General features: G+C 47.1%; 1 protein-coding gene across 2 annotated transcripts in view; it reads left to right on the forward strand.

Annotated features, from left to right (window-relative positions):
- Positions 1–26,255, forward strand: part of SH3PXD2B (SH3 and PX domains 2B) — a gene marked incomplete at both ends in the record, with an annotated part of 107,530 nt that overhangs the window by 16,944 nt on the left and 64,331 nt on the right. For both annotated transcript variants that reach the window (XM_084244127.1, XM_084244126.1), the window contains 2 exons: positions 13,161–13,241; positions 25,451–25,526. In XM_084244127.1, the coding sequence (XP_084100253.1) occupies positions 13,161–13,241; positions 25,451–25,526 (157 nt within the window). The remainder of the gene's footprint in view (positions 1–13,160; positions 13,242–25,450; positions 25,527–26,255) is intronic.

The raw sequence follows: 26,255 nt of genomic DNA on the forward strand, positions 1-26,255 counted from the left end.
CCCAGAAAGACTTCTGAGAGGAGGCAGCCTCTAAGCTGACACCTGAGAAATGAAGAGTTGCTTATCAGGCTAAGGGAGAGAAGACATTCCCATCAGAGGCAATGGCATGTGCAGGGGCTAGGAGGCAGGAGGGAGCCTGACCAGGTGGGAGCTGAAGGAGGAGAGAGATTGAAGACCTAAACCCCATGATGTGTCTTTATTGTCAGAGGCTTCTGTCTTTCTCAGTCATGGACTTCCCTAGCTCTTGGAAGGCAGCCTGTTACACAGTAGGCTTCTGTCTGTATTTGCTGAACGAACGAACGAACGAATGAATGAATGAATGAATGAATGCATGAAGTGTTTAAAGCAGAGAAGTAAGACATGATCCAATTTTCACTTTGGGAGGCCTCTCCTCTCACCCACAGTCAAGCCCCCCTCACCTCCCCCTCCCACCAGCACACAAATACAGGCAGAGACCCTCACCCATCCCCCCACACCATCCCTCCCCCAGCATTCACTTCGTGCCCCTGTGGACAAGGAGTGGTCAGAACACAGCCCTAAACCAGAGCATCTTATCTGCCACTAACACCACAAGCACTTGTGTTTGGGCCTCATTCCAAGCATTCACTTAATTGAAAAGATTGAAGGGAAAAAAAGAATTGGCAGCCTGCCACCCCACAGTGTGTGTCACTTGCTCTGGCGCCTGAACTTAGTGATTCCTGACGCTGACTTGGGACAGGAAAGCTCTGGCCTGGAGCCAAGAGAGCCGAGTCTGGCCTTGAGGAGCCAGCAGAAAGGGTTGGGATTGACCGACCTTGCCCACTTCACAGCTGCATGACCTCAGGGTTGGCACCCCCCTCCCTGGTGGAGTTTAGTGAGGATGGCACACAATGGTCCTAAAGTGCCTGGCGCGGGGCCAGCACCTACTGGTCCCCACCATGGCCACTGGTTTTATCCTGCTCCCTCACCTCACTTTGGTCCTGCCTCAATGTGAGGTCCCAAGAGTCCCTCATACTTCTGCCAGGCAGTGGAACACCTGACAGCCTTTCTCTAGGAATAAGCTTCATGTATTTTCCTGAAAAAGCCAAATTTGCGCTCTTCAGCACTTGCAATGTTTGGAGGTTTGGGGAAATCAAACTGTGGGGTGTTGCAATTCCAAAAAGAGGTTGGGAGCGCTGACCTACATAGACCAGATGTTGGGCAGACAGCTGGTTAGAGCCGACAGATTGGAACCAAAGGGAACTCGTGGTCTCCATGGGGAGCAGCAGAATCATGTTTGCCATTAGTTAAGCCCTGGAGCCTGTCCAGCTGCCTCTGCTCTCCTCGCTCTCTCCCTCTCCCCTCCTTCCTTCTCTCTTTCCCTCCCTCCCAATTCTGTCCCCCTGCAGGCTGTGCTCATCCACCTTGGGCCTTATTGTGGGGCATTATATTGCCAGAGGAGTGGATCTGGAACGTAGCTGGCCATAACCAGGCTATTCCCAGGATCCTCCAGCCTGGAACCCCAACCCAGATGCAGAAGGGGAACTACGCCCCTTTTAAAGTTGATTTCTTCACCCAGGGTCCATAGACTCCTTGGGCACCCTGAGACATATTCCTGGGAGCCTTCCCTACAGAAAATGGGTTCATCTGGACCTTGAGCCTAACGCTGTGCTTGATTTCGGGCCTGAAGGCACATTTGCATTTATTTAATTTTTTAAAATGATTTATCTATGCATATAAGAGCTGGGGTACAGGCCAGTGGTGTGGAGGGTGACAGGATTCACCAGAGACAGAGTGGGGAACAGAACAGGCAGACTGACTGAAGTACACTGCTGAGGGGAGCAGCGGGCAAGTCAGGAGAGGTTTGCTGCGCCATGTAGGTTGCTCCCTGGCCACCACGTGGGTTGCTCCCTGGCCGGGATAGAACTCCTGCTGCAGTGGCTGCGAACAGCTTCATAGGTTGCATCTTAACCCCTTGCACCATCTGGGAGGCCCCACATTTGCATTTAAGTTTACCTTGGCTACAGAGCAGAACAGCTTTAGTTACCCTGCACTATCTGTGTGGCCTGTGAACAAAAGCTTTAGCCCCCTCAGTATGCTACCTATAAGACAGTTTGTCTTCCCTCTTTCCAAAATAGGCTCTGCTGGGCCTCTCTGGTGGCCTAAGGGTTAAGTCTCAGCTCTACCACCGTGAAGGCCCATCTGTATGAAAGCCTTCCCACGGCAAAAGCAAATCAGCGTGAGTTCGATCCCCGGCCAGGGAGGTAACCCACATGGTACAGCAGACCTCTCCTGTCTCTCCTGCTGCCCACCTCGGTAGTGTATTTCAGTAGATCTGCCTGTTCTGCTCCCTACTCTGTCTCTGGTGAATCCCCTTACCCCCCACACACACACCTCTGGCCTACACCCCAGTTCTTGTATGCATAAATAAATAAAAATCTTACAATAAAGGAATAATTCTTATTTTTTTAAAGATTTATTTATTTATGCATACAAGAGCTGGGGCACAGGCCAAAGATGCTGGGGATGAGAGGATTCACCAGAGACAGAGTGGGGAACAGAACAGGCAGACTGACTGAAATACACTGCTGAGGGGAGCAGCGGACGAGACAGGAGAGGTCTGCTGCGCCATGTGGGTTGCTTCCTGGTGGGCCAGGAATCGAACTCGTGCTGCAGAGGCTTCAGATTGCTTCATAGTACAGTGCTTAGCTCCTTGCGCCACCAGGGAGGCCCCAATCAAGGAATAATTCTTTAAAAAAATTAAAAATAAATAAAATAAAATGGGCTCTGCTGTTTCTCATACCTGGAACCCCTGCATCCATCCTCATCACCTCCCAAGAGGAGCCCTGGGTTTGGTTCCAGCTCTCCTCCCTACTCACTATGTGACTTTGGCAAGTCCCTTCGCCTCTCTGACCTTAAACCCCAACTATAATGGTCTGGGGATATTTTAAAGTCTTGGAACCCCCTGCTGCTGCCTGAAGCAGGTGAAGGAGGACTGTAGGGCGTGGCGGAGCCCAGGCCCCATCTAATGTCTCCACTGACAGTTGCCTTGTGGCAGAGCGGACCCATATGGTCTGATGATTTGATTACACCCTCTACCATATATAGAAAAGCTAAAAGTGGCTGCAGAAACCTGGGTGGAGAGCCCAGAGACCCACCCACCTCATCAGGAGCCTGGCGCTTCTTGCAAGCCAAGTTCACTGCTGGCTTAATCACTTCTAAGAGACCCAGAATTATAGTTCTCTGGATAAGTCATTGTGCAAGAGGCCCAGAGGGATATGAAACTTACAAGGAAATTTGGACACTGTCATGGAATTGGCAGAGTTAACAGCTCAGAGTGTAAATAGGAGTGTGACACTAAGCAAATCCTACACCTCTGGACCCCTCCACATCCCCATTTGTAAAGTGGAGGGGTAATCAAGATCCAGCGTGCCAAGTCAGTGGCACACAGGCTCCCAGGCCCAGTGCCCTGGCAGACATGGCTAATGGATCTTGGAGCTCTGGCCTGCTGATGCCCCTTTTTCACAATCTCTAAAGGGAAACAGCTCAGGCTCTTCCACCCCACTGCTAGGAGTTCCACTAAAACAGTACTTGCCCTCATTGCCAATCGTCCTCTGCACACCACCATGTTTGTGATAATACACAGTCCCCATACTATGTATTTTCTATTTGTGCTGGAGAGATACATACTTATGCCCACTACATATATGTTTTTTTTCTTAATTCAGGGTTATTCTTTAAATTTACTCTTTTGCTTAAATTAATTTTTAAAGGGAAACTTTAGTTGTCTGCCATAAATAGAAAACCAGTAGCACTTACTAAAAACAGAAAGAAATTAAACACAAAGGAAAAAGAAAATCAATGTGTTAAGTTCTTGGCTAGTGCGGCCTGCTGTGAGGTCCTGGGTCCCTTTTAGAAGGGAGACTCGCAGCCTTGGAGGGGTGTTATGGACCCTTCCTGCCTCCTTTTTCAGCCAGTCAACATGGGAAGAGAATAGCAGAGACTAGCTACTGGCAGTGGGAGTCCCTGCAGTTTGTGCTGAGTCCCCAAATCACCTAAACCCATATCTGTACCTCAGCTCCTGCATGCCTTGAGAAATGGCAATCCAAGAAAGATGATCACTTTGAAAAGCCCTGGGACCAGACCCTACCCCCACCCCCACCTCACCCATCCCTCCCCCAAAATCAAACCTGGCCCCTGCAACCCGGAGCAGACTGTAAGCACTTTGTCTCACGTGACCAGTGCCATCAGCCCCACCCCTTCTAATTAATACCAGTGGGGATTCTAGTCAGGTTCTTTGTCAACCCTAAAATCCCACTAAATAGATTTGCAAAGCAAAGTGGGATTGGAGGACATTCCCCTGTGCCTCAGAGACTTTATTCACGGGACAAAAACACCTTCTCATATTTTCAAGTTCATATGATGAAAGCATATGTGATCACAGGGCTCCCGAGGCAGCGCGGCAGCTGTTTCATATCATCCTGCCCTGGGGAGGGGTATCGATGGAGTTTTGGGGCCTTTCCAAGGGCAGAAGTCTGGGCCAGTGGGGCTGCAGGGATAAGGCTGCCCCACTGGTCTGGGTCGGACCTGCCAAGGGAGGTGAGGGGGAAGGGAGCATTCAGTGAACGTTCTCCCTCAACTCGCAGTCATAACCAGAGACTCTAATCAAAGTAAATTCCGTTTCTGGGGCTTTAAAAATATATGATAAGATCTTTATGATAGCCCAAGAGGTAGGAAGTATAAACATTCTTATCCTCAATTTTCAGAGAATACAGAGGTTCAAAGAGACAAAGATAGGCCTCACTAGATCAGGGCTAAGGCCCAGGCTCCCTCACACCCCCAGGGCCGGAGTGCTGGGCTGTGTGCTCCACCCATACGGAGTAGGGGCTCCATGATTTCGAAGGATGTTCCAGAGGAGTGGCTAGGATGGAGCCAGAGTATCCAGAGAAGGTGCTGGCTGCGGGTTCAAGACAAAAACATGCTCCACAGACACCTTTTTTGCCTTTTCTGGGAAAGTGGCATTTTTTTTTTTCTGATCATAAAAGAAAACACACTGTAGAAAATCTGGAAAATACCAGGAAACTTCAAGAACAGAATTATTTAAGTGCTATATATTTCTTCAAACCTAGAGCAACCCCTGTGTGTGTGTTAGTGGTTTATATACAATAGGCACATATGTATGTACAGAACAGTCATTCCTCATCGTTTGTGGTTCTGTATTTGCTATTCTGTATTTGCAGGTTTTCCAGCTTACAAAAACTTACTTGTAACCCAATAAATCAATACCCACAGTGCTTTCATGCTCATTTGCAGACATGGGTATGTGCATAATCGCAAAAAAATTTTATCACTCCCAACACATTGGTTCACTAAACAAGTGTCTTTTTCATGGTCTGTTTAGTGTCACTTTCCCCCCTTTTTTGTTGGTAATTTTGCTGTTGAAAGTGGACCCCTAGCATAGTGCTGAAGCACTGCCCAGCATTCCCAAGCACAGGAAGGGTTGGGATGTCCTTACTGAGAAAATACATGTGTTAGCTAAGCTTCACTGAGGCCCAAGTTACAGCACCATGGCCATGAATCAACAGTGTATATTCAGTAAAGCATCTTTAAACAAACACAACCAGGCAACCAGAGGCTGTCAGGACCCTGCCCTCCTGCTTCCCCAAGGAGCCATGGTTAACTCACTTCATCAGGGCCTCCCTAATGGCACAGGAGTTAAAGTCTCAGTGCTATCAAGCTATCACCACTGCAGCCTGAGTTTGATCCCCGGCCAGGGAGCTACCCACGTAGCGCAGCAGACCTCTCCTGACTCACCTACTGCTCCCCTTAGCAGTGTTTTTCAGTAGATCCACCTGTTCTGCTTCCTACTCTGTCTCTGATGAATCCTTTTACCCTCCTCCCCCCGCCCCACAAGAGAACACCCCAGTTCTTCTCTGCATAAATAAATCTTAAAAACAAAACAAAACTCTTAATTAGTGCTCAAGGTGACTTTGTAGAATGTAACTGCCATGCATCATATTTACATGCACACGTACATTTATATGCAGCAGGTGGAGCTTTTTTTGAGCTTGAGATAACATTGTTTTAGCCTATACTTTTAATATAAGTGAATGCCTGAACTTTCCCCTGTAGATCATAGAATTCTTTGCATTGCGTAAACACCTTTGCATTGCTTTCATACCAAAAGGGAATTAACTGAAAAGCCCAGGCCCCAGTCATGTGTCCCAGGTGCCTTGGGTGGGCTAACAGTCCTGGAAATAGGAACTGAGAGCTCCCTGTCTCTCCTTCATTTATCCCTCTCTGCAGACCAGTGTCTGTACCAGTATGTGGAGGTGGCTGGGGTGGAGTCCATGTGCTCAAGCCTGGTTACAAATTCCTGTGAGAACATGATAGGCTGGGCCTGGGTCAGAATTGACCCAGGACCAGTTCATCCATGGACATGGACAGGAAGGTCAGGTGGTACTTTTCAAGCGGGGATCCATAGATAGACTCTCCGCATCTGCTGGAGGGTTTTTAATTTCTTTTCTACCTTCTGAAAACAGTCTGAATTTAAGAAAAGTTGTTTCTGCAGACCCTAGGACAGGGTGGTCGTCAGGGGATAGGGGCCCCTGTGGGCCAGACTGAAAGACATTAAATGCCACCCTGAGCAGATAGGGTTCTTCGTCCTCTCTGTGACAGCTCCTAGCCAACTGGGACCAACCTGGCCTCCCTGGGACTGTCCTCAACCCTAAGCAGAAAAGAAAATAGCCAAGGCAGGCTTATGGTGTGTAGCATTTGGCATTTGGGCCTGACACCTGGCTCCCGTCAGTTCAGACTGAGGCCCGGGAGTGTGTGGGGGGGGGTGGTGTCAGGGCTTCTCCACAGACACCCCTGGGAAGGGAACGGAGTCTGGACTCATCCAGTAACTTGGAAACCTGTGTCTCAGGACCATGGGGGCACAGGCCCCCTGTAGGCGGATAGGTAGGCTGTGGAGGGAGGGAGTCATGCAGTGGCAGCGAGCAGGGATGAGGCCTTCCTCAGCATGCAATGATGGCAGTGATCATACTGACTTCACGGAACACTTAGCCCCAGCCACATGCCGTGCTGGGCACGCTGTGTGCCTGCTCTTTTTAATTCTCACCCCAATGCTGAAGTGAATGGATACATCACTATCCCCATTTTTCATGGAAGAGGAAACTGAGTCAGAGATGTGTTAAGCTACTTCCCAAGACACAGAGCTAATTGAGAGGACACAGAGGGTGAACCCAAGGCTTCTGAATCCCTGAACTCTGCATCCTCCTGGCAGGCACTCAGGAACATTTAGAAAAAAGGAACAGGCATCTCCCTACTAGGCCATATCCAGCTGTGGCCCAGCTGCTGGGTGGGGGCATGATATCCTGATGCAGAAACACCATCTGGATTAGAGGTAACTGGGTCAGAGTCCTCGCTCTGCACTGGGAAACTGTGTGATGTCTGTTACTGCACTCAGGCCCTCCATGCTCATGGGGATTTGGGAGAGAACAAGGCCCAACTGCCTATCCCTGCTACCCCGAGCACCCTGGCATGGCTCAGCCCTACCACAACCCTCCCCTCTAGCAGCTCATCTCCTCGTGACTTAGGGGAAGTGAAGAAACACGGGACTTCAGGCCCTGATGACCCTGAGCCCCAGTGGGAAACCTGGGCTTGGGGAATCTGGAACTTATAAATCACACAGGCCCTGCTGCTGAGGTTGTGCAAGAAGGGACTTTGATGGTGGCTAATTCCCATTCATGTTGGGGAGCAGGAGGAAACCCTCCTCAGCCCTCAAACATCAGTGTGGTGTGTGTGATTCCTCATTCCCAGAGGAAGGCGTCCCAGCTGCTCTCAGAGACTCCCTGCTAGGGGGTTGAGGGGCGGGATTGTGGTGAAGCAGGACAGGAGCAGATATCAGGCACAGCCAGGGTCCCTTCCCACAAACCTCAGGCCTGCCTAGGACAGGCTTCCCTATCTTTGAGTTCTTCCTTGTTTATTTGGAAGCATAAACCATTATTCTAGGTGCTGAGAAAGATGAACATGGTTCCTGTGCTCACAAAACTTAGAACCTTGTGGAAAGCAGACACTTAGGCAATGCAGCAAAGTGTAACTGACTTTGTGGTTGGTGCCAAGGACAGATAAATATATTTGGAAGACCCAAGTTAATGCTAGTAGAGAGGGAGAAGTCAGGGAGGGCTTCCCGTAGGAAGCTGCATTTGAATTATGCCCTATTAGACTTGTAGAAGAACCCACATTTGTCTGATTGTTTCCTTATGCTATCAGTTAGCTTATTCCCCTACTTCTTCTTACCTGCTATAAATTGGAACTTGGGTAAGAGACTTGAGATTCAAGTTAATAAACATTTTGGTGATGATATTTGATAAAAGAATTTATATGCCTCATATTAATTCACTTCGGGGCCATGCAGTAATTATCTCTGTTACTAAGTTTGATCACCTGGTTTCAGTTATAACTTCTACACTCTAGTCTAGCATACTTCAAGGATCTTTCCAGGGTGACCTGCCATCTTGCTGCCACCAGTCGGTGGCCCCACATTTTTGTCAGCACTTGTTATTGTCAGCATGTTTTATCTTACCATTCTAATGGATGTGTGGTCCTATCTCATGGTGGTTTTAATTTGCCTTTCCCTAATTGGCTAGTTGGTGGGATATCTCCTCACTTGTTTGCTCACATGTATGTCCTCTCAGATGAGGTGTCTGTGCAAGTCTTTTGTCCCTCTTGTGTTGGGGTTGCTTATTTTCTTACTGTTGAGTTTGAGAATTTTTTTCTCATGTAGCACATGGTTTGAGGGCTGTACTATGGAGGGAGTGTCATTTCCAGGGAACATGACATGAAGTATATAAATCTTTACAGGAAAAATTTTCATTCCCAAAATTTATTTTTTTTAATTGGGGTAAAATATACATAAAATTTTGACTATTTCGCAGTGTGCCCCTCAGCAGCTTCCCACTCAGTCTGTGGGCGCCCACCACCACCATTCCTCTCTGGGACCCTTTTCACCTTCTAAAACTGAAATTCTGTACCCATTAAATAATAAGCCCCCATCTCACCCTTCCCCCAGATCATGGCAACTAACATCCTTCTTTCTGTCTCTGATTCTGACTGCTCTACGCACGTCACAGAGGTGGGATTACAGAGATTTTGTCCTCTTGGATCGGCTTCTTTCCCTTAGTATCATGTCCTCCAGATTAATTGTTGTATGGGCTGAATAATGTTCCATGCATGGATATGCCACATGTCACTTAGCCCTCTGTCCATCTGTGGACATGAGGGCTATTTTCATTTCTTGGCTCTTGTGAATAATGCTGCTGTGAAGAAGTCTGTTTTGACTTCCTTGACGCCAAGCTACTGGGTATTATGTGAGTGGGGGATGTGACCTAAAGTCCAGGTCTGATGATGTTTATGGTCTGATGTGCTTGCCACAGAAACTAACTCACACCAACTTAAACATCAAAGGGGAGCTTTGGGCTTGTGTCACTGAAATGTCCAGGTGTGGCAGTGATGCCGCAGGACTCAGCTCCTCTGTCCCTCTTATCTCTGCTTGCCTTTGTGGGACAGGGCATACCACATCATAACTCTTGGTGGAGAGTTCTCCCTGCTAGCCTTCACAGTGGAAGTCCCAGAATTGAGTCTCATGGGCCTGGCTTGGGGTCATGTGCCTGTTGCTGACCCCTCCTTATGTCCAGGGACAGACACTTTGCTGGTCAGCCAGGCATGGGACACATGCCACTCCCTATCACAAAGGGCAAGTGGGATGATCTTCCAAGGGAATTGAGTGTTGCTACCAAAATAAGGGGAAAGGAGGTGGAACCAGACAGGACTATGGGGACAGCTACTCTAAGAGGAAAGTGAAACTTTGTCCTGCCCATGAGTGCCAGGCATTGGGCATGCCCCTGTTTTAGAGAGAAAGCACCGCTGCCAGAGAGATTGGTGCCTCATGAGTCTCACCCAGCAGCTGAGCTGGCATTAGAACCCAGTGCGCCAGCCTCAAACCCTGGGCAATGCCAAAGCCCTGCCTTGGGACAATTCTCATTAAAAAGTTAAATCTGTGCCTAAAAATGCAGACATCAAATTGTGTTCAGAGGTTGATTCCAATAAACCAATTAGGCCGGCTATGGAGTCCTTTGTACCGTACATACAGAACTTTAAAAACTATAAACAAGAGCTCAAGAATGAATTGGGTAAGCAGAATTTTGTTTCCATTTATGGAAATATGCTTTTTGTTGGTTTTAGGATAAAATAAAATCTTGGTGATTTTTCTTCTTCCCCCCCCCCTTTGTGTTTTCATCCATTTTGGCATTGTCATTGACAGATAGTCATTCAAACTTTGCTTATATAACACCCCTCCTTCGGTGACCGGGATCTGGTAGGTTCTGGGTCAAGGTTTACAGATCTGGGAGGTATGGCCATTGGATTGGCTGAGTTGTCTAATGCTTTCAGTGACAGAAAGGCCCCTTACTGGTGTTCTGTCCATCTTCAAACTGTCTTCTACACAACAGCCAGAGGAATACATGTGGATATTTTTAAAATCATAGGTTGGAGCACATGGCACGCCGTATTGCCCTTAAAGCTCTGTAATAGAGTAGAACATTCCTCTTTGTGGCCTGCGGCCTTTGTCATGCATTTGCTGGTCTCTCATGGCCTTATCCCTTCCTCCCCCAGCTCTGTCCTGTCAAAATGCTCTCCTGTTCCTCAGACGTGAGCATTGCCCTTCCTTGTTCTGCTCTGCCTGGGCCCCTTTCCTCAGCTCTTCTCATGGCCAACTCTTCAGTCTTTAGGTCTCAGTTCAAAAGTTGCTTTCTCAGATATGCCTCCCCTTCCAAGGCCACCGTAAAGTGTCCAACAGCTCCCCACCGCAAGCACTATCATAGCAGACTTCGGGACTATTAGCTTTCACTGTCATTTGATAATTATATACCTATTTGCTGGTTTGTGGCCTGTCTTCTTGCTCTCCAAATGGAGAGTCTGCATCTGTGTTGCTCCCCAGTGTACCCCAGTACCAGGCAGAGGGCCTGGCACATTTGTACTTACTAAGTGCTATAGACCAAATGAAAATGAATGGGAGCTATTCAAAATCTCCACTTTGGAATCTTTTCTTTTTTAAAGGATGTATTTATTTATGCATACAAGAACTGTGGTACAGGCCAGAGGAGTGGGGGGTGAGAGGATTCACCGGAGACAGAGTGGGGAACAGAACAGGCAGACTGACTGAAATACACTGCTGAGAGGAGCAGTGGGCAAGTCAGGAGAGGTCTGCTGCGCCATGTAGGTTGCTCCCTGGCCAGAGATCGAACTCGTGCTGCAGTGGCTGCGGATGGCTTCATAGGTTGTGTTTTAACCCCTTGCACCACCAGGGAGACTCTGGAATCTTTTTTTTTAATTGAAGCCACATTGCATTATAACAGTAAGTGTCAGTTGTGCATCATTATAAATCAACATCTGTCTATACTACTATAAGTTTACCCCTAAAGATTCAGTTCTGTCCTTCATATAGCTCATCGCTTTTACCCAACTTACCTACCCCTCTGCCCCCTTCCCATCCGATGACCACTAATTTGGTCTTATAATCTAAACACTTATTTTTGGTTTATTTAGTTTGATTGTTTTCTTTCTTCATGTACCATATTTAAATGAAAACATGCAGTGTTTGTCTTTCTCCACCTGACTTATTTCACATAGCACAGTACCTCTAGGTCCCCCCTACGTTGTTGCAAATGTTAGGATTTCATCTGTTTTTTTATACCAGTACCGCCCCCTTGTATATCTGTACGACACCTCTCTCCATTCATGCATGCATTGGTGAGCACTAAGGTTGTTTCCAGTGCTTGTTGGAAACAACAGCTATTGTGAATAATGCTGCAGTGAACATGGGGGTGCAGATATCTCTTGGAATTAGTGTTTTTGTATTCTTCCAGTGGATACCCAGAAGTGGGATAACTTGATCACATAGAACATGCTAGAGTCTTGATGAAGCAGAATTGAAGTTTTTTCAAAATATAATCAATGAGTCTTGGGCCTCCCCTGGTGGCGCAGCGGTTGAGTGCTGGGAAGCTGCCTGCAGCCTCTGCAGCACCAGTTCCATCCCTGGCCTCCAGCGAGGGTCTCACATGGCGTGACAGACCTCGCCTGCCGTGCCCACTGCTCTCCTCAGCAGTGTATTTCATCAGTCTGCCTGTTCTGTTCCCCACTCTGGCTCTGGTGAATTCTCACCCTCCCGCACTTCTGACTGTACCCAGTGCTTGTACAAATAAATAAATAAATCTTTAAAAAAATAAAATAAAATCAGTAAGTCTTTGGGTGACTTTGGCAACCCAGCTCTTTGTTGGAAAAAAATCATCTTTCTGGGATGATAGCTGATTCTCCGTCCTAAAGGATGCCTTGGCTCTGAGACGTAGACAAGGGAGAAGAGTGGGCCCAGATGCCCAGATCCCCAGAGTTAGAATAGCATGTTCTTATGAGAGGGGTGCATACACATGGAGGAATCAGAGTACAAGGCACTAAGATTTCTTGAACCAGCCAGGCAAGGAACTCAGAACTTAGCCTCGTGAATTACCACAAGGAGTGGGGTCAGCAGGCTCGATGACCCATTTTACAGATAAGAAAACCAAGGCCCCAAGAAGTAAGAAATTGCTTACGTCTAGAGCTTCTTGGCACTAGAACCCAATTTCCTTCCTCTCTGCCTTTTTCCTTTGACATAAAACCCACCTTGGATGTGGAGATGCCATTTCTAACTACATAGCTTGGCGTTCAAGGGCACCTTCCATCTGCATTCCATCATCTTCTGTTCTTTCCTCTCTGTGGTGTCTCTCTGCATAGAAGTGGATCCCACAGCTCAAACCTATGCTGTTCAAAGGTCAACTGTATATTTTTTAACTGTCATACTACCCTCTAACAACAGATAAACTGTGCAAGCCAAGAATGGGTTATAAGTATGCTGATCCCTTAGCCTTTGGTCAAGTCCAGGACCACCTGAGTCCCCTGCCAGGGGCCTCTGCCCTCCTGCTGCCACTGAGGTTTGCCCAGTTGTCATCAATGTATTATTTTCTGTGTGGACTGTGACTTGTGACAAAGGTTACAAAGGTGGCCCTGTGGTTAATAAAGTAGCTGTCGTCTTTAGCCTCATCCGGATCCTCACTCTCTCCTGGAAAGGCCCCTGTGGTGTTAATCCCATTTCTTCTTCCCTCCTGCAGGTCTACATCATCCGAGTCACGTGGTCCAGCGGCGCCACCGAGGCCATTTACCGGCGCTACAGCAAGTTCTTTGACCTCCAGGTAAGGACTTGGGGTCTCCAGTGAGCTCTGCAGGGTGGGCAGGACTGTGAATTGGACTTACACTCCATTCCTGCTTCAGAGTCCAGACCCCACCCACAGTGGACACTTGGTGTTCTATTTCCTAGACTTCAAAATGACATCATGAGCTCACTTGAGCAACACATAATCTAAAATTGGAACAAGTTAAAGAAGATGAGCACATGGATGACATGCAAATTTGTGGAGCATTCCATATTTTAAAAATATATATGTCTGTTGCTTTGGGGAAAGATGTAATGTGCTTTGTTGATTTTATGCTTCGGTATTTGGGATTTTTCAAATTAAAAAAAGCTACTTGTGACTGCTCCAGATTGGAGGGTAACCTGGAAATCGTTTCTGTCTTTGGAGTACAGATTTGAACTTGTGTTGTGAACCATAATTGTGTTTGCTGGTGAGTTCAGTTTGTATGGTCAGATCTCAAGTGGATGTTCTATTCTGCAGACACATTCACCTCTCTTGCTCACCTGGCCTCCTCTCCTTGTCAGGCTCCTGAAGTGCATGGCATGCCCTGAAGGCCCCACGCTGCCTCCTGCTAGGGCCTTTGCTGTGACTCACCTAGAACACACTCTGTCCCTCCTAACACACTCGTTGGCGTAGGTAACTCCTCTACCCTTTAGAATGCTTATCCTCTGGGAAACCTAGCCTGACTCTTTCCCCAGACAGTTAGGGCCTCCTTTTCTGTACCCTTATAGTTAGTTCACCCCTCTGTCCTGACCCTGTATTGAGATTGTCTGTCTGTCTGTTTCCCCCTCACATGGCATGTGACCAGTCAATGTTTGATGAATGAATGCATGAATGAATGATCACCATGAGTACCAGGGAGAAGGCACAGCCCGGTGTAAGCCCATGTCCACTAGGGTAAAAGATGGGTCAGCTTCATCTCAATGTCACCAAAAGCAAACAACTCAAAGCAAGTATGTCCATATGAGAAGGCACAGTGCCTCATGATGTGACCAAACTCTTTAGAAAACATGGCTCTCAATAGGAGATGAGAGTTTTCTGAACCTGTGAGTCCTCCCTGCCTTGTGGTGAGGGACTCATGTCACCTCTCACGCCAATACAAGGCTTCATCCTTCCTCTGCATACCAGCTAGGACACTTCAGTGACAGGTGATAGAAAACCAACTCAGACTGACTTAAGTAAATGGGTATGGTGGTGGGAAAGGCTGGTGTAACTGAATATTCTAGGAAAAGGAACCTTGTGGGCTTCAGGCACAGCTTGATCCAGAGTTTTCACAGTGTCACCTTGCCTAGCTTCTTGTTCTGCATTCCTGTTCCCATGGTGTTGGCTTTATCCTTAGGTCCTGTCTGGGCTCACTCTCAACAAGAGTTTCTTGTCACTTCCCAGAGGTCCCAGCAAACATAGTGTTGTGTTTCATAGACTTCTCCCTCGCCAGTCGATAGAATCGTGGAATGTGATGGGCTTATCTGGGTCCCTGCTCTGCCCCTGCAGTCAGAACAGCTATGACAGATGTAAAGTGGTAGGCGTTGCTGGGACAGATGATAGCCCTGCCCTCCACACCATCTGGTCCCCCATACCATCCAGCACCATTCCATCCTCCCACACCATTCATCTGTTGGCCTCACAGATTTTGTCTGAAGATTGGCTGATTTTAGCCACAGACATCCTTGATTTACACAGACCTAATCAGTTCCTAAAAATGCCAAACAGAATTTGCAGAGCCTGTATTCCTTTATTTTAAGGGTAGGGGGAGGTAATGATTTGAGCTTAACCCATTTCCCCAGTATCACTAAAATAATCTCTAACGCCTACATAACAAACTTCCAGGAATCATTGCCTAATGGAAAGAAGTTGACATGAGTTACCTAATTTTTCAAATGTACTGAACCCCTTAGTGGCGGTTTGTGTCTAGTATGCAACAAAATCAAACAATATCATAACATTATATTTTTCTTCTGGTGTGCAGCAAACATGTCCTGAAAGTAAGTACGCAAAGAGGTTGTATGTTAAAGAAGTTAAGATACCATCCAGAAAGGACTTAACAGGAACAAACAGGAGGGCCAGGAGCAGGCTGAGGCCTGGGATAGACGGGAGGTGACAGTAATACTGCCCACCTCTTCTGAATGCCATGAGCACAGCCCTGTGTGAGAATGCCCGAGACCCTCACCCACAGACCCAGATGCCCAGGCGACTCACACAGATCCATACGGCAGGACTTCGGTTCAGAGGATGAACATTGCAAATATTTGGCAACTTGCTAGACTGACTTTTCAAGCACCAAGGGTCTAGGGTCTATGTAGGGAAGACTACCTGCATTTTGCTTTCAGAGGCCTCTGGCCTGCCTGATACATCCACAGGAGAGCAGAGAGCAACCAGACATGGTTGCTTCCTGGGGATAGTACCATCCATGGAGCAAACACCCACTAAACTAGCTGAGGCTGGCAGAGAGGAATGGGGATGCATTTATGGTGTGCACCATGGACTAGAGAAGGGAAATGCAGGCAGCCTCACAGTGGCTGGACCCAGCAACAGAATGACCCTCCAGGGACTTGGCAGCTCCCTTGGCATATGATATGGTGCCCATGGCTCTCCTGTCTCGCTTGCTCTTTTTTCTGCCGGTCTCTCCTGACCAGCCCTGGAGAAAGCTTGTCATTCATCCTTGTCTCCCAAAGGATCCCCAGCAGCACCTTCAGCCCTCAAAGGTAAAGTGTCTTTCACCATAGTCAACAAGCTGGAGGTTGAGCACCGGCTCCAGATTCCAGGAGAGAGAATCATCCAAGGACCCTGGGTCAGAATCTGTCTGCCTTAGCCAGAGGCCAGCAGCATGTGGAGGACTAGGTTCCTTGAGAAGGGGCGTGGGGAAGATGCCCTAGAAGCTCATAAGGAAAGGTCACTTGCTGTCATTCTGAAGCACATGGACCAGGTAGTGTGTGAGCAGCTTGACCAGGTTATGGCATCCCCTATCTCAGCAGAACTCAGAGTTGAAGACCTTGGCTTCTGAGGTTGAATTGGCTTGGGTTCAAATCTCAGCTTGGTCTTTTCAGGACTCAGCTTGCTGTTCCCTCTGTTTCTGAGCCTGAGTTTCCTTGTGCACTTACGAAAAAGAAAAGCACTTTTCCTTTGTCTCTCTTGTGACTGGTCAATGAGACGTGTCTCAGTCAGTCAACACATTAGCTGTCACCTGCTCCCCCACTCTCAGATGGGACTTGCCAAGGTGACATCATCTGGAGTGCTTGTACCAGATTTGGATCACAAGATTCCCTGGACAAAACCCATACTCCCTTCATCCTCCAGTTCTGATTTAACTTTTGTGTTTCTAACATAACTTAAAAGTGAGCTTTTCCTCCTGCTCAGCATAATTGGTAATAATTGGGAGTTTGCTATAACATAAAGAGCTGCCTCAGACGCCCGTCCATAACAAAATCTTCTGAAAGCAAGGTTTCAGCCGACTTTAAAGAGTCCCAGATGGGCGGCTGGAGTGGGAAAGTCGTGGAATTCCAGAGGGTCCCTCTCATCCCGGAAACAGCCTTCTCCACCCCCACCCCCATTCTTCAGCAGAGGAAGCTGGAAGAGACTAGGGCTAGACCCCCACCCACCAAAGTCAGCTGTTCCCAAGGAACAAACAAGGAGGCCAACCCTGTGGGGCCCGCACACCCTAAAGTTAGATGATTTCATGGTTCCACCCTCCCCTCCCTCCTGTCTGGCAAGTAGCCTTGGGTTTTTTTTTTTTGTGTGTGTGTGTGTGTGTGTGTGTGTTTTCAGAAGTAACTTGGCTCAAAAAGTATGGGGAGGGCCGAGCTTTCGTGGAGAAACAGCTCAGCCAGTGTGGCGTAATGGAAAATGCAGAGGACTCAGTCAGGAGACTTGGGGCCCAGCCATCTGTGCTGTGTGGCCTTGGGCACATGCCTTAACCCCTCTGTGCCTGCTCATCATCATCAGTACCATGAACTGATGATCAAGGAACAGCTGACATTTCTGGAGCACTGACTGCTAAGCATTTTGCAGTGACTCATGTAATCCTCATCAAGCTTATCAAATCATGCAGATGTAGAAACCCAGGCTCAGAAAAGTGAAGTCATTTACCCAAAGTTACACAGCTTGGAAGTGTCAAAACTTTAATTTGAAGCCATTTCGCAGATTCTATGACCTAGGCCACTCCGCTGCCCAAAGCTCCTCCCTCTAGTGGCTACTTCATAGGTTCCCATGGAGTTAAAAGTGATAATTTGACCAGAAGAGGCAAAGCCACAGAGATAAAAAACAGATTAGTTGTTGCTAGTAGCTGGGGTCAGGGGAAGTGAGAGAGACTGCTCGTGGTTACTAGGTGTCTCTTGGGGGTGAAGATGAAGTTTCGAAATTCCATAGTGGTCATGGTTGCATATATTTAAAACCCCGCTGAATCATATACTTTTTAAGGGGTGTATTTTGTGCTATGTGATGTGTATCGCAATTTCCTTTTAAGTGACGATGTGTGTGAGAGCAGTTTCTGGGCTGTCGAACCCTGAGCAAATACCACCTGTTGGTATTATTGATGGGCGTGGGTTGCTGCTAGAAATTGGCATAAAGACTAGAACAGGGGATGATGCCAGTTTAATAGAGTGGTTAAGATCCTGGGCTTTGATCCAAATCCTGCCACTAACTGGCTGTGAGATCTTGTTTTAGTCAGAACTGCTATAGTTGCAGATGACAGAAATCCAGTCAAGATGAATTATTTAAAAAGAACATAAATTAGCTAAATGTTACTGAGAAGACTAAGGGCATTGGCTCAGGTATGGCTGGATCAAGAGGCCAACATGTCTACAAGGACCTGTCTTTCTCCACTTCCAGGCAGGGTGGTGTCTGCGACAGTGGTGACCACATCTCCAAGCTGTCGCCAACAAGTCAGCTCAGTGATTTCAGGGGAAAAGAGGACACTCCAAAAGTCTCTTGTTTATTTGGGGGTCAATGGTCGGGCTGTTAAGGGCCAGCCCAAGGATGGGGTAGAATCCTTGTCACACCAGTGCATGTGGATCCAACATGTGGATCAACAAGAGAAATCAGAGAACTGCTACCAAAGAAGAGGCAGGACCTGCTTCAGATGACAGAAGACAGTAAGTGTCCACTCTGGTGGGGGCAGGACATTCTAATAGGAGAAATAGTCTATAGTCAGAGGCTGCCTGGGACAAAAGAAAGGCACATCCCTCAGGCTCCTTTGTGGGAAGAAATTTGATGTCTCCAGAGAGAAGATCTTCTCTATGACAGTTCATCCTGCAATGTGGTTCTAGTGTAGTTTCCTAACTCTTGTCTTTGCAAAACTAAGACATGGACCCTAAAAGTCATGTCAGACAAGACTAGTTGACATCTGGCCACTATCTTGTTCACATGCGGGTATAGGCAACAGGATCCTGGGAATAGCATGGGAAGGCCTGCTATCAGGTCCCAGACCCCTGCCTTACCAGCTGTGTGACCTTGGACAGGCCACTCACCCTCTCTGAGCCTCCCTTTCTGCAATAGCCTGGATCTAGGCTTGAGAGTTCATCAGACTGGCAGAGGGAGCTGACATCTGAACCGGGCAATGGAGATGACCACACTGGCCATAGAGTGAGGGCAGAGCCCAGAGGAAATGTGGTTTGGTTGAGCCATGTAGTAACAATATCGGTGGCCATTTATTGAAATGCAACAGGTGCCTGTTTTATGTGCCTTCTCATTTAGTCCTCACAAGCACAAAGTCAATATTGTTTCCATTTCACAGAGGGGGAGGCTGAGGCCCAGAGAGGCAGTCATGTGCCCAGAAAGTAGTGTGACTGGGATTCGCACTCACCTGTAATTGAGTCTGAAATCTGTGCCCCACCTCTGCCTCTTTGATACCCGATTGCCTTCACATCTGTCTCTTCAAAGAGAGGTTTGCCTCCCAGAGGTCTGCCTGCAGCCAAGCTTCGAAAGCCCATTGGCTCCTCCCTATGAGAGGTGGGCAGTCTCTCCTGCAGAGGGCTGGAGCCCTTCATCTACAGTCCTCAGATGTGGGAGGGGCCCCCTTTATGCTGTGCCATGTGACCTGCCCCTTCAGTTTCCCCACTGGTTCATTGTGTCCTGGAGGCCACAAGGCTTCCCTCACAGAAGGCATGGTTAAGCCAGCAGATATTTATCCAAGTCAGGCAGGGCTTGCTTCCTGGAGGAGGTGACTTTGAGGAGGTGACATTATGACATTTGTTCACAATGAATAAGGTGCTCACCCACCAACTGGATGAAGAACATAACACATAGGGGAAACCATGGGTGCAAAAGTGCAGAGACCTGAGGAGTAGCACCTTTATTTAGCTGAGTGTCTTGCAGATTTCTGATGGTGCAGGGCATGAAGCCAACGGGGTCAGTCCGCCCAGCAAGCAGCTCTCAGGAGAAGCTATTGTGTAGGCTGGGACACTGTGCTCTAGGGACCCTGGGCTGCTCGCAGGCATGGGGATTCTCATGGAGTTGTGGCTGAGTTGGAGTTGCTTCCGAGGTACAATCACAGAGCTGAAGGAATGCTGGGAGTTTTCTGTGCCTTTGTTTCTCCATGGGGAAGGGAACTGAGATCTGGAGTCAGGAGCGGCTATCCCAGGTTGTACAGGAAAAAGCCATTTCCATTTTTCGATTGAGACACTACTGACCTGTCCCCCTTCTGAGGGTTTGACAGCCCCGAGTGCATTAATAAGCAACAGTCTGCCCAAAAGACCCCACACTTTACCCGAGATACCCAAGGGAAGGGAGTATCTTCTCCCCTCTTTTTTGGGGGACAATTATGTGTGTGGAGGGGGGCAGAACTAATGAGTTCTCACTCCCAAGGCAGCCTTGTCCAGCAAGATCCTGGAGCCAGCATCTAGCCCAGAGTACCACCAACCCTATTTATCCAAATACCACCTTTGCTGGGTCCCTTAGACACTCTCTTTTCCCCATTTTCCCCAGACATCTTCTGAAATTATGGCAAGCCTCCCCCAGGGTTAATGCAACATTTTTTCCCATTTGCTTTGAAATGCTGTAGCTGTAGTCGTGTCAATGGTGTGTAGCTGAGAAAATACATGGTGGTAGTTGCCATTTTCCACATAACAAGTCTCTATTTCTAAAATAGAAAGCAGCAAGATTTGTTGGTCGGTTGCACCAAATCCAAGTCCAGTGCTGCTGCCTGGAACAGAATTTCCTCTCTCCTAGACAATGGCTGACCCAGCCAGTTCACCACTTTTTTTTTTTCATTCATTTGTTCATTGATTCATTCAGGAGGTGGTGGAGTGGAAAGGGGTGCAGCCTGATAGCTGATGCAGACCTGGACTGGGGAGTGGCAGTAAGGATGGACAGAAGGATGCAGATGGGAGAGAGATGGTGGCCTCTGAGTGGCCCAGGCATGGTGTGGCTTCCTGTCGGTCTGCTGCTATGACCGATACACCATGGCCCTCTCTACTTCCTGCTCCTGCTCTTCTCGGATGCGGCTTAGATACTTGTGTGATACTAAGAGAGTAAACCCCTCCAAGTCTAGTCTGCCACTAACACGAACCACGTGTGCTTCTCCTCAGTGTTTTCCTTGGACAGCGTGTCTGCTTTTCCTCGACCACAAGCTGATGTCTTGAAAATTGCTGATGGAGTGTTCTCTCCTTCCCCTGCATGCTTGTGATGTGGCAGCTTGACGTGGCTCCCTCTCCCTTCCTGCCCACTCCGCAGCTGACTCACTTGCTTCCTGGGTTTCAGTCCTCCTCAGCCCAGCTCCACTTCCTTTTATTATCTGGGGGAAAGGGTGGTGGATGATTTCTAGTTTCCAAAGATAACATCTCCCAGAGACTGGACTTTCTCGGCCTGCCTCTGGGTCAGGGGTCCCTATGGGGTGTCCAGATTATTGTCTGTGGATGCCAAGTATGATAGTTCTCTCATAAAAGTAGTCGTGGCCAATGAACTCAGATACACTAAGATCAAAAGGCTTTTTTCCTCCAATCCTTGCAAACAGTGATCTTATGGACCGCAGTTACCATTGATAGGAAGATCAGGAAGAGACTGAAAAAAGGAGGGTGATTTCTCTAATTCAGCCTTGCCTTGTCCCACATGGTGGTCATTAGTCACATGATACTACTTAAATTTAGATTTAAATTAATTAGAATTAAATAAAATTAAAAGTTCCATTCTGCAGGCACAGAGCCCCATTTTAAGTGCCCAGTAGCTTTTAACTACCATGTGGAACAATGGAAATATGGATTTCCACCTTTGCAGAAAATTCTGTTGGACACCTCAGCCCTGGTCACTGGGGACACTTGGATAGCTTGAGTTTTGTCAATCTTGAAATACAGCCTCACAGTGGAATATTATTTGGCCCTGAAAAGGAAGAAAATTCTGACACATACAACAAGGAGTGAATCCTGAGGACCTTGTGCTAAGTGAAATAACATAGTCGCAGAGAAACAAAGATTGTAAGATTCCATTTATAGGCAGTGCCTAGTATAGATTTCTACAGCTAGAAAGTTGAATAGTAGGTGTCAAGGACTAAGGAAGGGAAATGGAGTTAAGTGTTTAATGAACATAGAGTTTTAGTTTGGTAAAGAGGTTCTGGAGATGGTTAGAAGCAATAGTTGTACAACAGTGTGAATGTACTCAATGCCACTTATTTGTACACTTTATAATAGTTACAATGATAAATTTTATGTTATATATACTTAATAAAAAAATAAACTGTCTCACAAACTATTAAAAGTTACTCCCAAGTAACTCTCAGAATAATGTATACCTTAGGACAGAGTACAAAGAGGGGGGTTTCTTGTTTATCACCTAGTATGTCTCTGGAGAGTTTATGTTCAGCACTTTTTTACACAGTCCCCCAGCAGGCAGTGCTCATTCTGCAGGTAAATTAGACCTGATGGGCAAGTGTCTGGCCAAGGACACACAGCTGGCATGAGAGAGCATGAGATTTCAAAACTCAAGTTTGTCTGCTCAGCAGGGGCATACAAGTGCCCCTCACTATCTGGTAGTGGAGAATTTCCGCAAAGCCCTCCCCATAAGCTAAAGTGGTGTAAAGCAAAGAAGCACTTACCAGTAATTTAGATGGAAAATTTTTGAACATTCCCAGACTTGAAAAATAACTTCCCAGATCATACTAAATAACACATAAAACCTAAAATAACATTAATGGTTAATTTAAAAAAAAAAGGAATGATATGATAATTACACAGCCTGTAGAAAGCCCTGGGAAGGAGCTTGGTGGGTCCACACTCACTGCTGGGGTGCTGTGCCTCTAGGAAAGCAAAACCAACATGGAACACTTTTTGCTTTTCGTCTTTTGTAATAAAAATGAAAATCCTCTTTGGATTTCCTTTAGTTCATGCAAATGGGTTCTAATGTAGGTCTTTCCTAAAAGCAAAGTGGCATAACATGACCTTTAAAAAATCAGGGGCTGCCTGAATGTGTTTTGACTTTGTGGTGTTCAAACCCAGGTTTGTTGTCTCAGCTTAATAACACTAGGGGAGACACTGTGCTCTTTGGACCACCCTTATCTGAAAAAAAGCAAGTCAGGACAAAGAGTGAAAGAGTAACTTCCTAAGATGGAGCCTTGACAACCCCAGGGAGGACTGATAGACTGTGCTGGGTTGAACCTCTCTAGACAGTGTGTACATCCAGACAGCATTCATCAGAATCAGAGTAGAAGTGGGCACGGTAAGGTGGGTGTATTTGTGGCACTTTCCTCGTTTTTTTAAGTTTCCTTTGATGGTGCTTCAGCATAACACACACATTAAAAAGGAAAAAGAAGATCGCATTAGGCAAAGCCTGTAGATCTCTAAAACACTCTGAAGTTGAGACTGATTAAATTACTCTGTTATAAAAAAAGAAAGCAAAGCTGTTCACCTGTGCATGAAATATTAAACTTACGTCCGCTCAGCCTGATTTTTCATGAAGCCACCTCAGAAGTGATCTCATGGGAAAGAGAATGGGATTCAGATTAAGATACTTAACCTAGTGGGACCATCACTTAACTGTGTGACCCCAGGCTGTTCCCTATCTCTCTCTGTTCCCTCCTTTCCTCCTCTGTGACATGGGGATTATGCATTCATCTCACAGGCTATTTATGCAACTCTGCTAAAATTAGGTATCTGACAAGACTGGTTCATTGTGCACTCCCAAACAAATGTTAATAGTGGTTACTATTCTTTAATATTAATAATATGAACAGTATTAATCAAACATACTTGACAAACACCTCCTCCCCCAAAATTTTCACTCAGTTGCATTCGTTGGTTTAGCCAATTTCCATTGAGTGCCTATTGCCAGCATTGAAGCGCTCATGATTCAAAAAGGGAAGCCTGCCTTTTCCAGCAAGGTCGAATGTGAACACATCAATTGCTATAGGATGGTGGACCAAGCATTTCCCCACCAGAATACAGCACAGAGCAGGGCCAGGTTGGAAACCACAGCCTCCATGAACAGAGATACGATCTCAAGCCCAGGCTTCTGGAGCACACCCATGCATCTCAGCAGCCCTTCAGGGTGCCAGCCAAGCTGAAGTGAACCTCCCTACCCAGAGGTGTCACCAAAAACAACAGAGGGGGCTGGGAATGCTGTTCTGTGGCACTGTGTCGCAGTCCTTTTAAACTGTCTTCTAGCATCTCAGAGTGGGGTGCTATGAGGGCAAAGATTACACGGTCTTCATTCCCTTGCCCCACCACTTGCCGGCTGCAGACCCACGGCAGATGTCCCCCACTTCTCTGGGCCTATTTCCTGGATAATAATATCCATCCTGAAAAAGTCTTCTGAAGATTTCTTGTGAGAATATTTCCAAAGAATCAAGTCCATGCTTGGTGTCTCTACATGTTCCTCTTTTCTTCCCTTCAGACTCCCTCCGCCCTCCCCAAATGCCTATACTATAGCTTTACTTATTTCTCTCCAGCTAGTCAAAGCTTTCTTCATTTTTCTCAGAAGTTTAGATCTACAGTGCCAGGCTTACTTTCTCCTTGAGGTAAAAGGAGATGGGAGGCTTTAGGAAGCTCAGGGCTCCCTACCCCTCTGCTGGAATCCTTGTCAGGATGGGTTAGAATGTGCTGCTATGACAGATAACCTTACTAGACAGCAAGGGTTAATTTCTCACTCCATCAGAAGAGAGGGGTATGCACCCTCACTCCAGGACCCTGGCTAGCAGAGAAGGCACTGTCTGGAGTGTGGCCAGACACCATAGCAGAGGGAAATTGGGAGCAGTGAATCACATTTGATGCTTCCATCCAAAAGTGACATATGTCTTTCCTGCTCACAAGTAATTGGCCACATCTCATTTCAAGAGGGTGGGGAAGCACACACATACTATGGGCTCAACAAAGAACCAGAATATTTGGAGACAGTGTGAATGACTACCCCAACCCAACTTGAATCTAAAACATGGGTATGGCCAATTTAAGATGAGGCCCACATTTATGGTCGCTTCCCCCAAGTTACTAATCCTTGTGATTCTGTGTATCAAAAATATTCCACGTTAACTTCCTAAAATATCAGAAAGGCGTTGATAGCACTATTAAAGGTTTTCATTTTGGTTAGTCTGTCCCAGTTCCTCCTTCTACCCCCACAGCAGCCTAAGCTTGTCCTGTAAATCATCGATTTACTTTTCATTCTCCTCTGTGGATGGAGTCTCTTCGTCGCTATACCCCATGTACCTAGCCCAGATCCACAGAGCTGACTGTGGAGCCAACCTGGACAATTCTCAGTGGGCAGGGAAGTAGAATGATCTGGTAGACAGAGACCTAACCAGATTAATGGAACCTCAGTGGTTTTTTCCTTAGCATCAACTTGCAAATCTTTTACTTAGAAATTTGCTACTTTTTTTAAAATAAAATTTTATTGATTTACCATCAGTCTATGATACCACATAAATTTCAAGGGTACATCTTCAATGCTACATATATATACGCCTCCCTTAACCTACCACCATCACCTGTAATTCTTAGGAGACAGACCCTGGGAATGTCACTCACATTTCAAGTCTTGTGGCTGGTGACCCCCAGAAAACTGAGAATGGTCCCACCCAGCTCTTCGGCTTCACCAGTATGACAGCCGTGGACACAGACAACTCTTCATTGGAGCTCCTAGGCCTAACTGGCATTGCCCTCCCCATTGCTACTTGGGGTTTGTGAAAAGCTGAACAAAGTGAGCCTTTATACATCAAAACACATTTTTCACAGAGTCCTTTTAAATGTTAAAGATGCATTGATCATAGTCATTGGTATCGCCCCTCCCCCTTTTAGATGCAGATGTTGGACAAATTTCCCATGGAGGGAGGACAGAAGGACCCCAAACAGCGGATCATTCCCTTTCTGCCAGGTAAGTGAGACACAGCTGTCCATCGGGCCTTGGGGAATCTGATATAGCTCCCAGATCACTCTGCTCATCTTCTTTCAGGGGTTACCCCAACAACCAGAGTCTCAGTCATGCTTAGGCTAAGAATGTGAACATTGGGCTCAGATGTCCTGTATGACCTTAGGCAACACACTTCACCCCTGGGTCCTCAGGGTCTCTTACCTCTAAATAATAATAAGAGTTCAGAAAGCTTTTGTCATGAGTGCCATCTGTTATCATGGCTGCTGTATTAGTATCCTACCACTATATAACAAACTACCGCCTGTTTAGCAGCTTAAAACAATACCCATTTGTTATCTCACAGTTCCATTGGTCAGAAGTCCAGGCTGTGGAGGCTGAAGTCAGGGTCTTGGCTGGACTGGACTCTTACCTGGAGAATTGGGGGAAGGATCCACTTTTGGTCTCAGGTTGTTGGCAGAGTTCGATTCCCTGCAGCTATGAACCAAGGTGCTGTTTCCTTGCTGGCTGTCAGTCGGGAGGTCCCTCGGCTCCCACAGTTGCTGCAGTCACATCCATCTTCGAGTGGGCGGTGGAATCTTTCTTGTGCTTCTAGGCTCTCTGATATCCCCTCTGCCACCAGTAAGAGAAAATTATCTGCATTTCAGGGTTCATGTGATTACATTATGCCCAGCTAGGTCTCCTGATCCAGGATGGCCTCCCTCTTTTATAGTCAACTGTGGAGTATAAAGTAAC

The sequence above is a fragment of the Talpa europaea genome, assembly GCF_964194135.1.
Source record: "Talpa europaea genome assembly, chromosome: 9".
Taxonomy (NCBI): domain Eukaryota; kingdom Metazoa; phylum Chordata; class Mammalia; order Eulipotyphla; family Talpidae; genus Talpa; species Talpa europaea.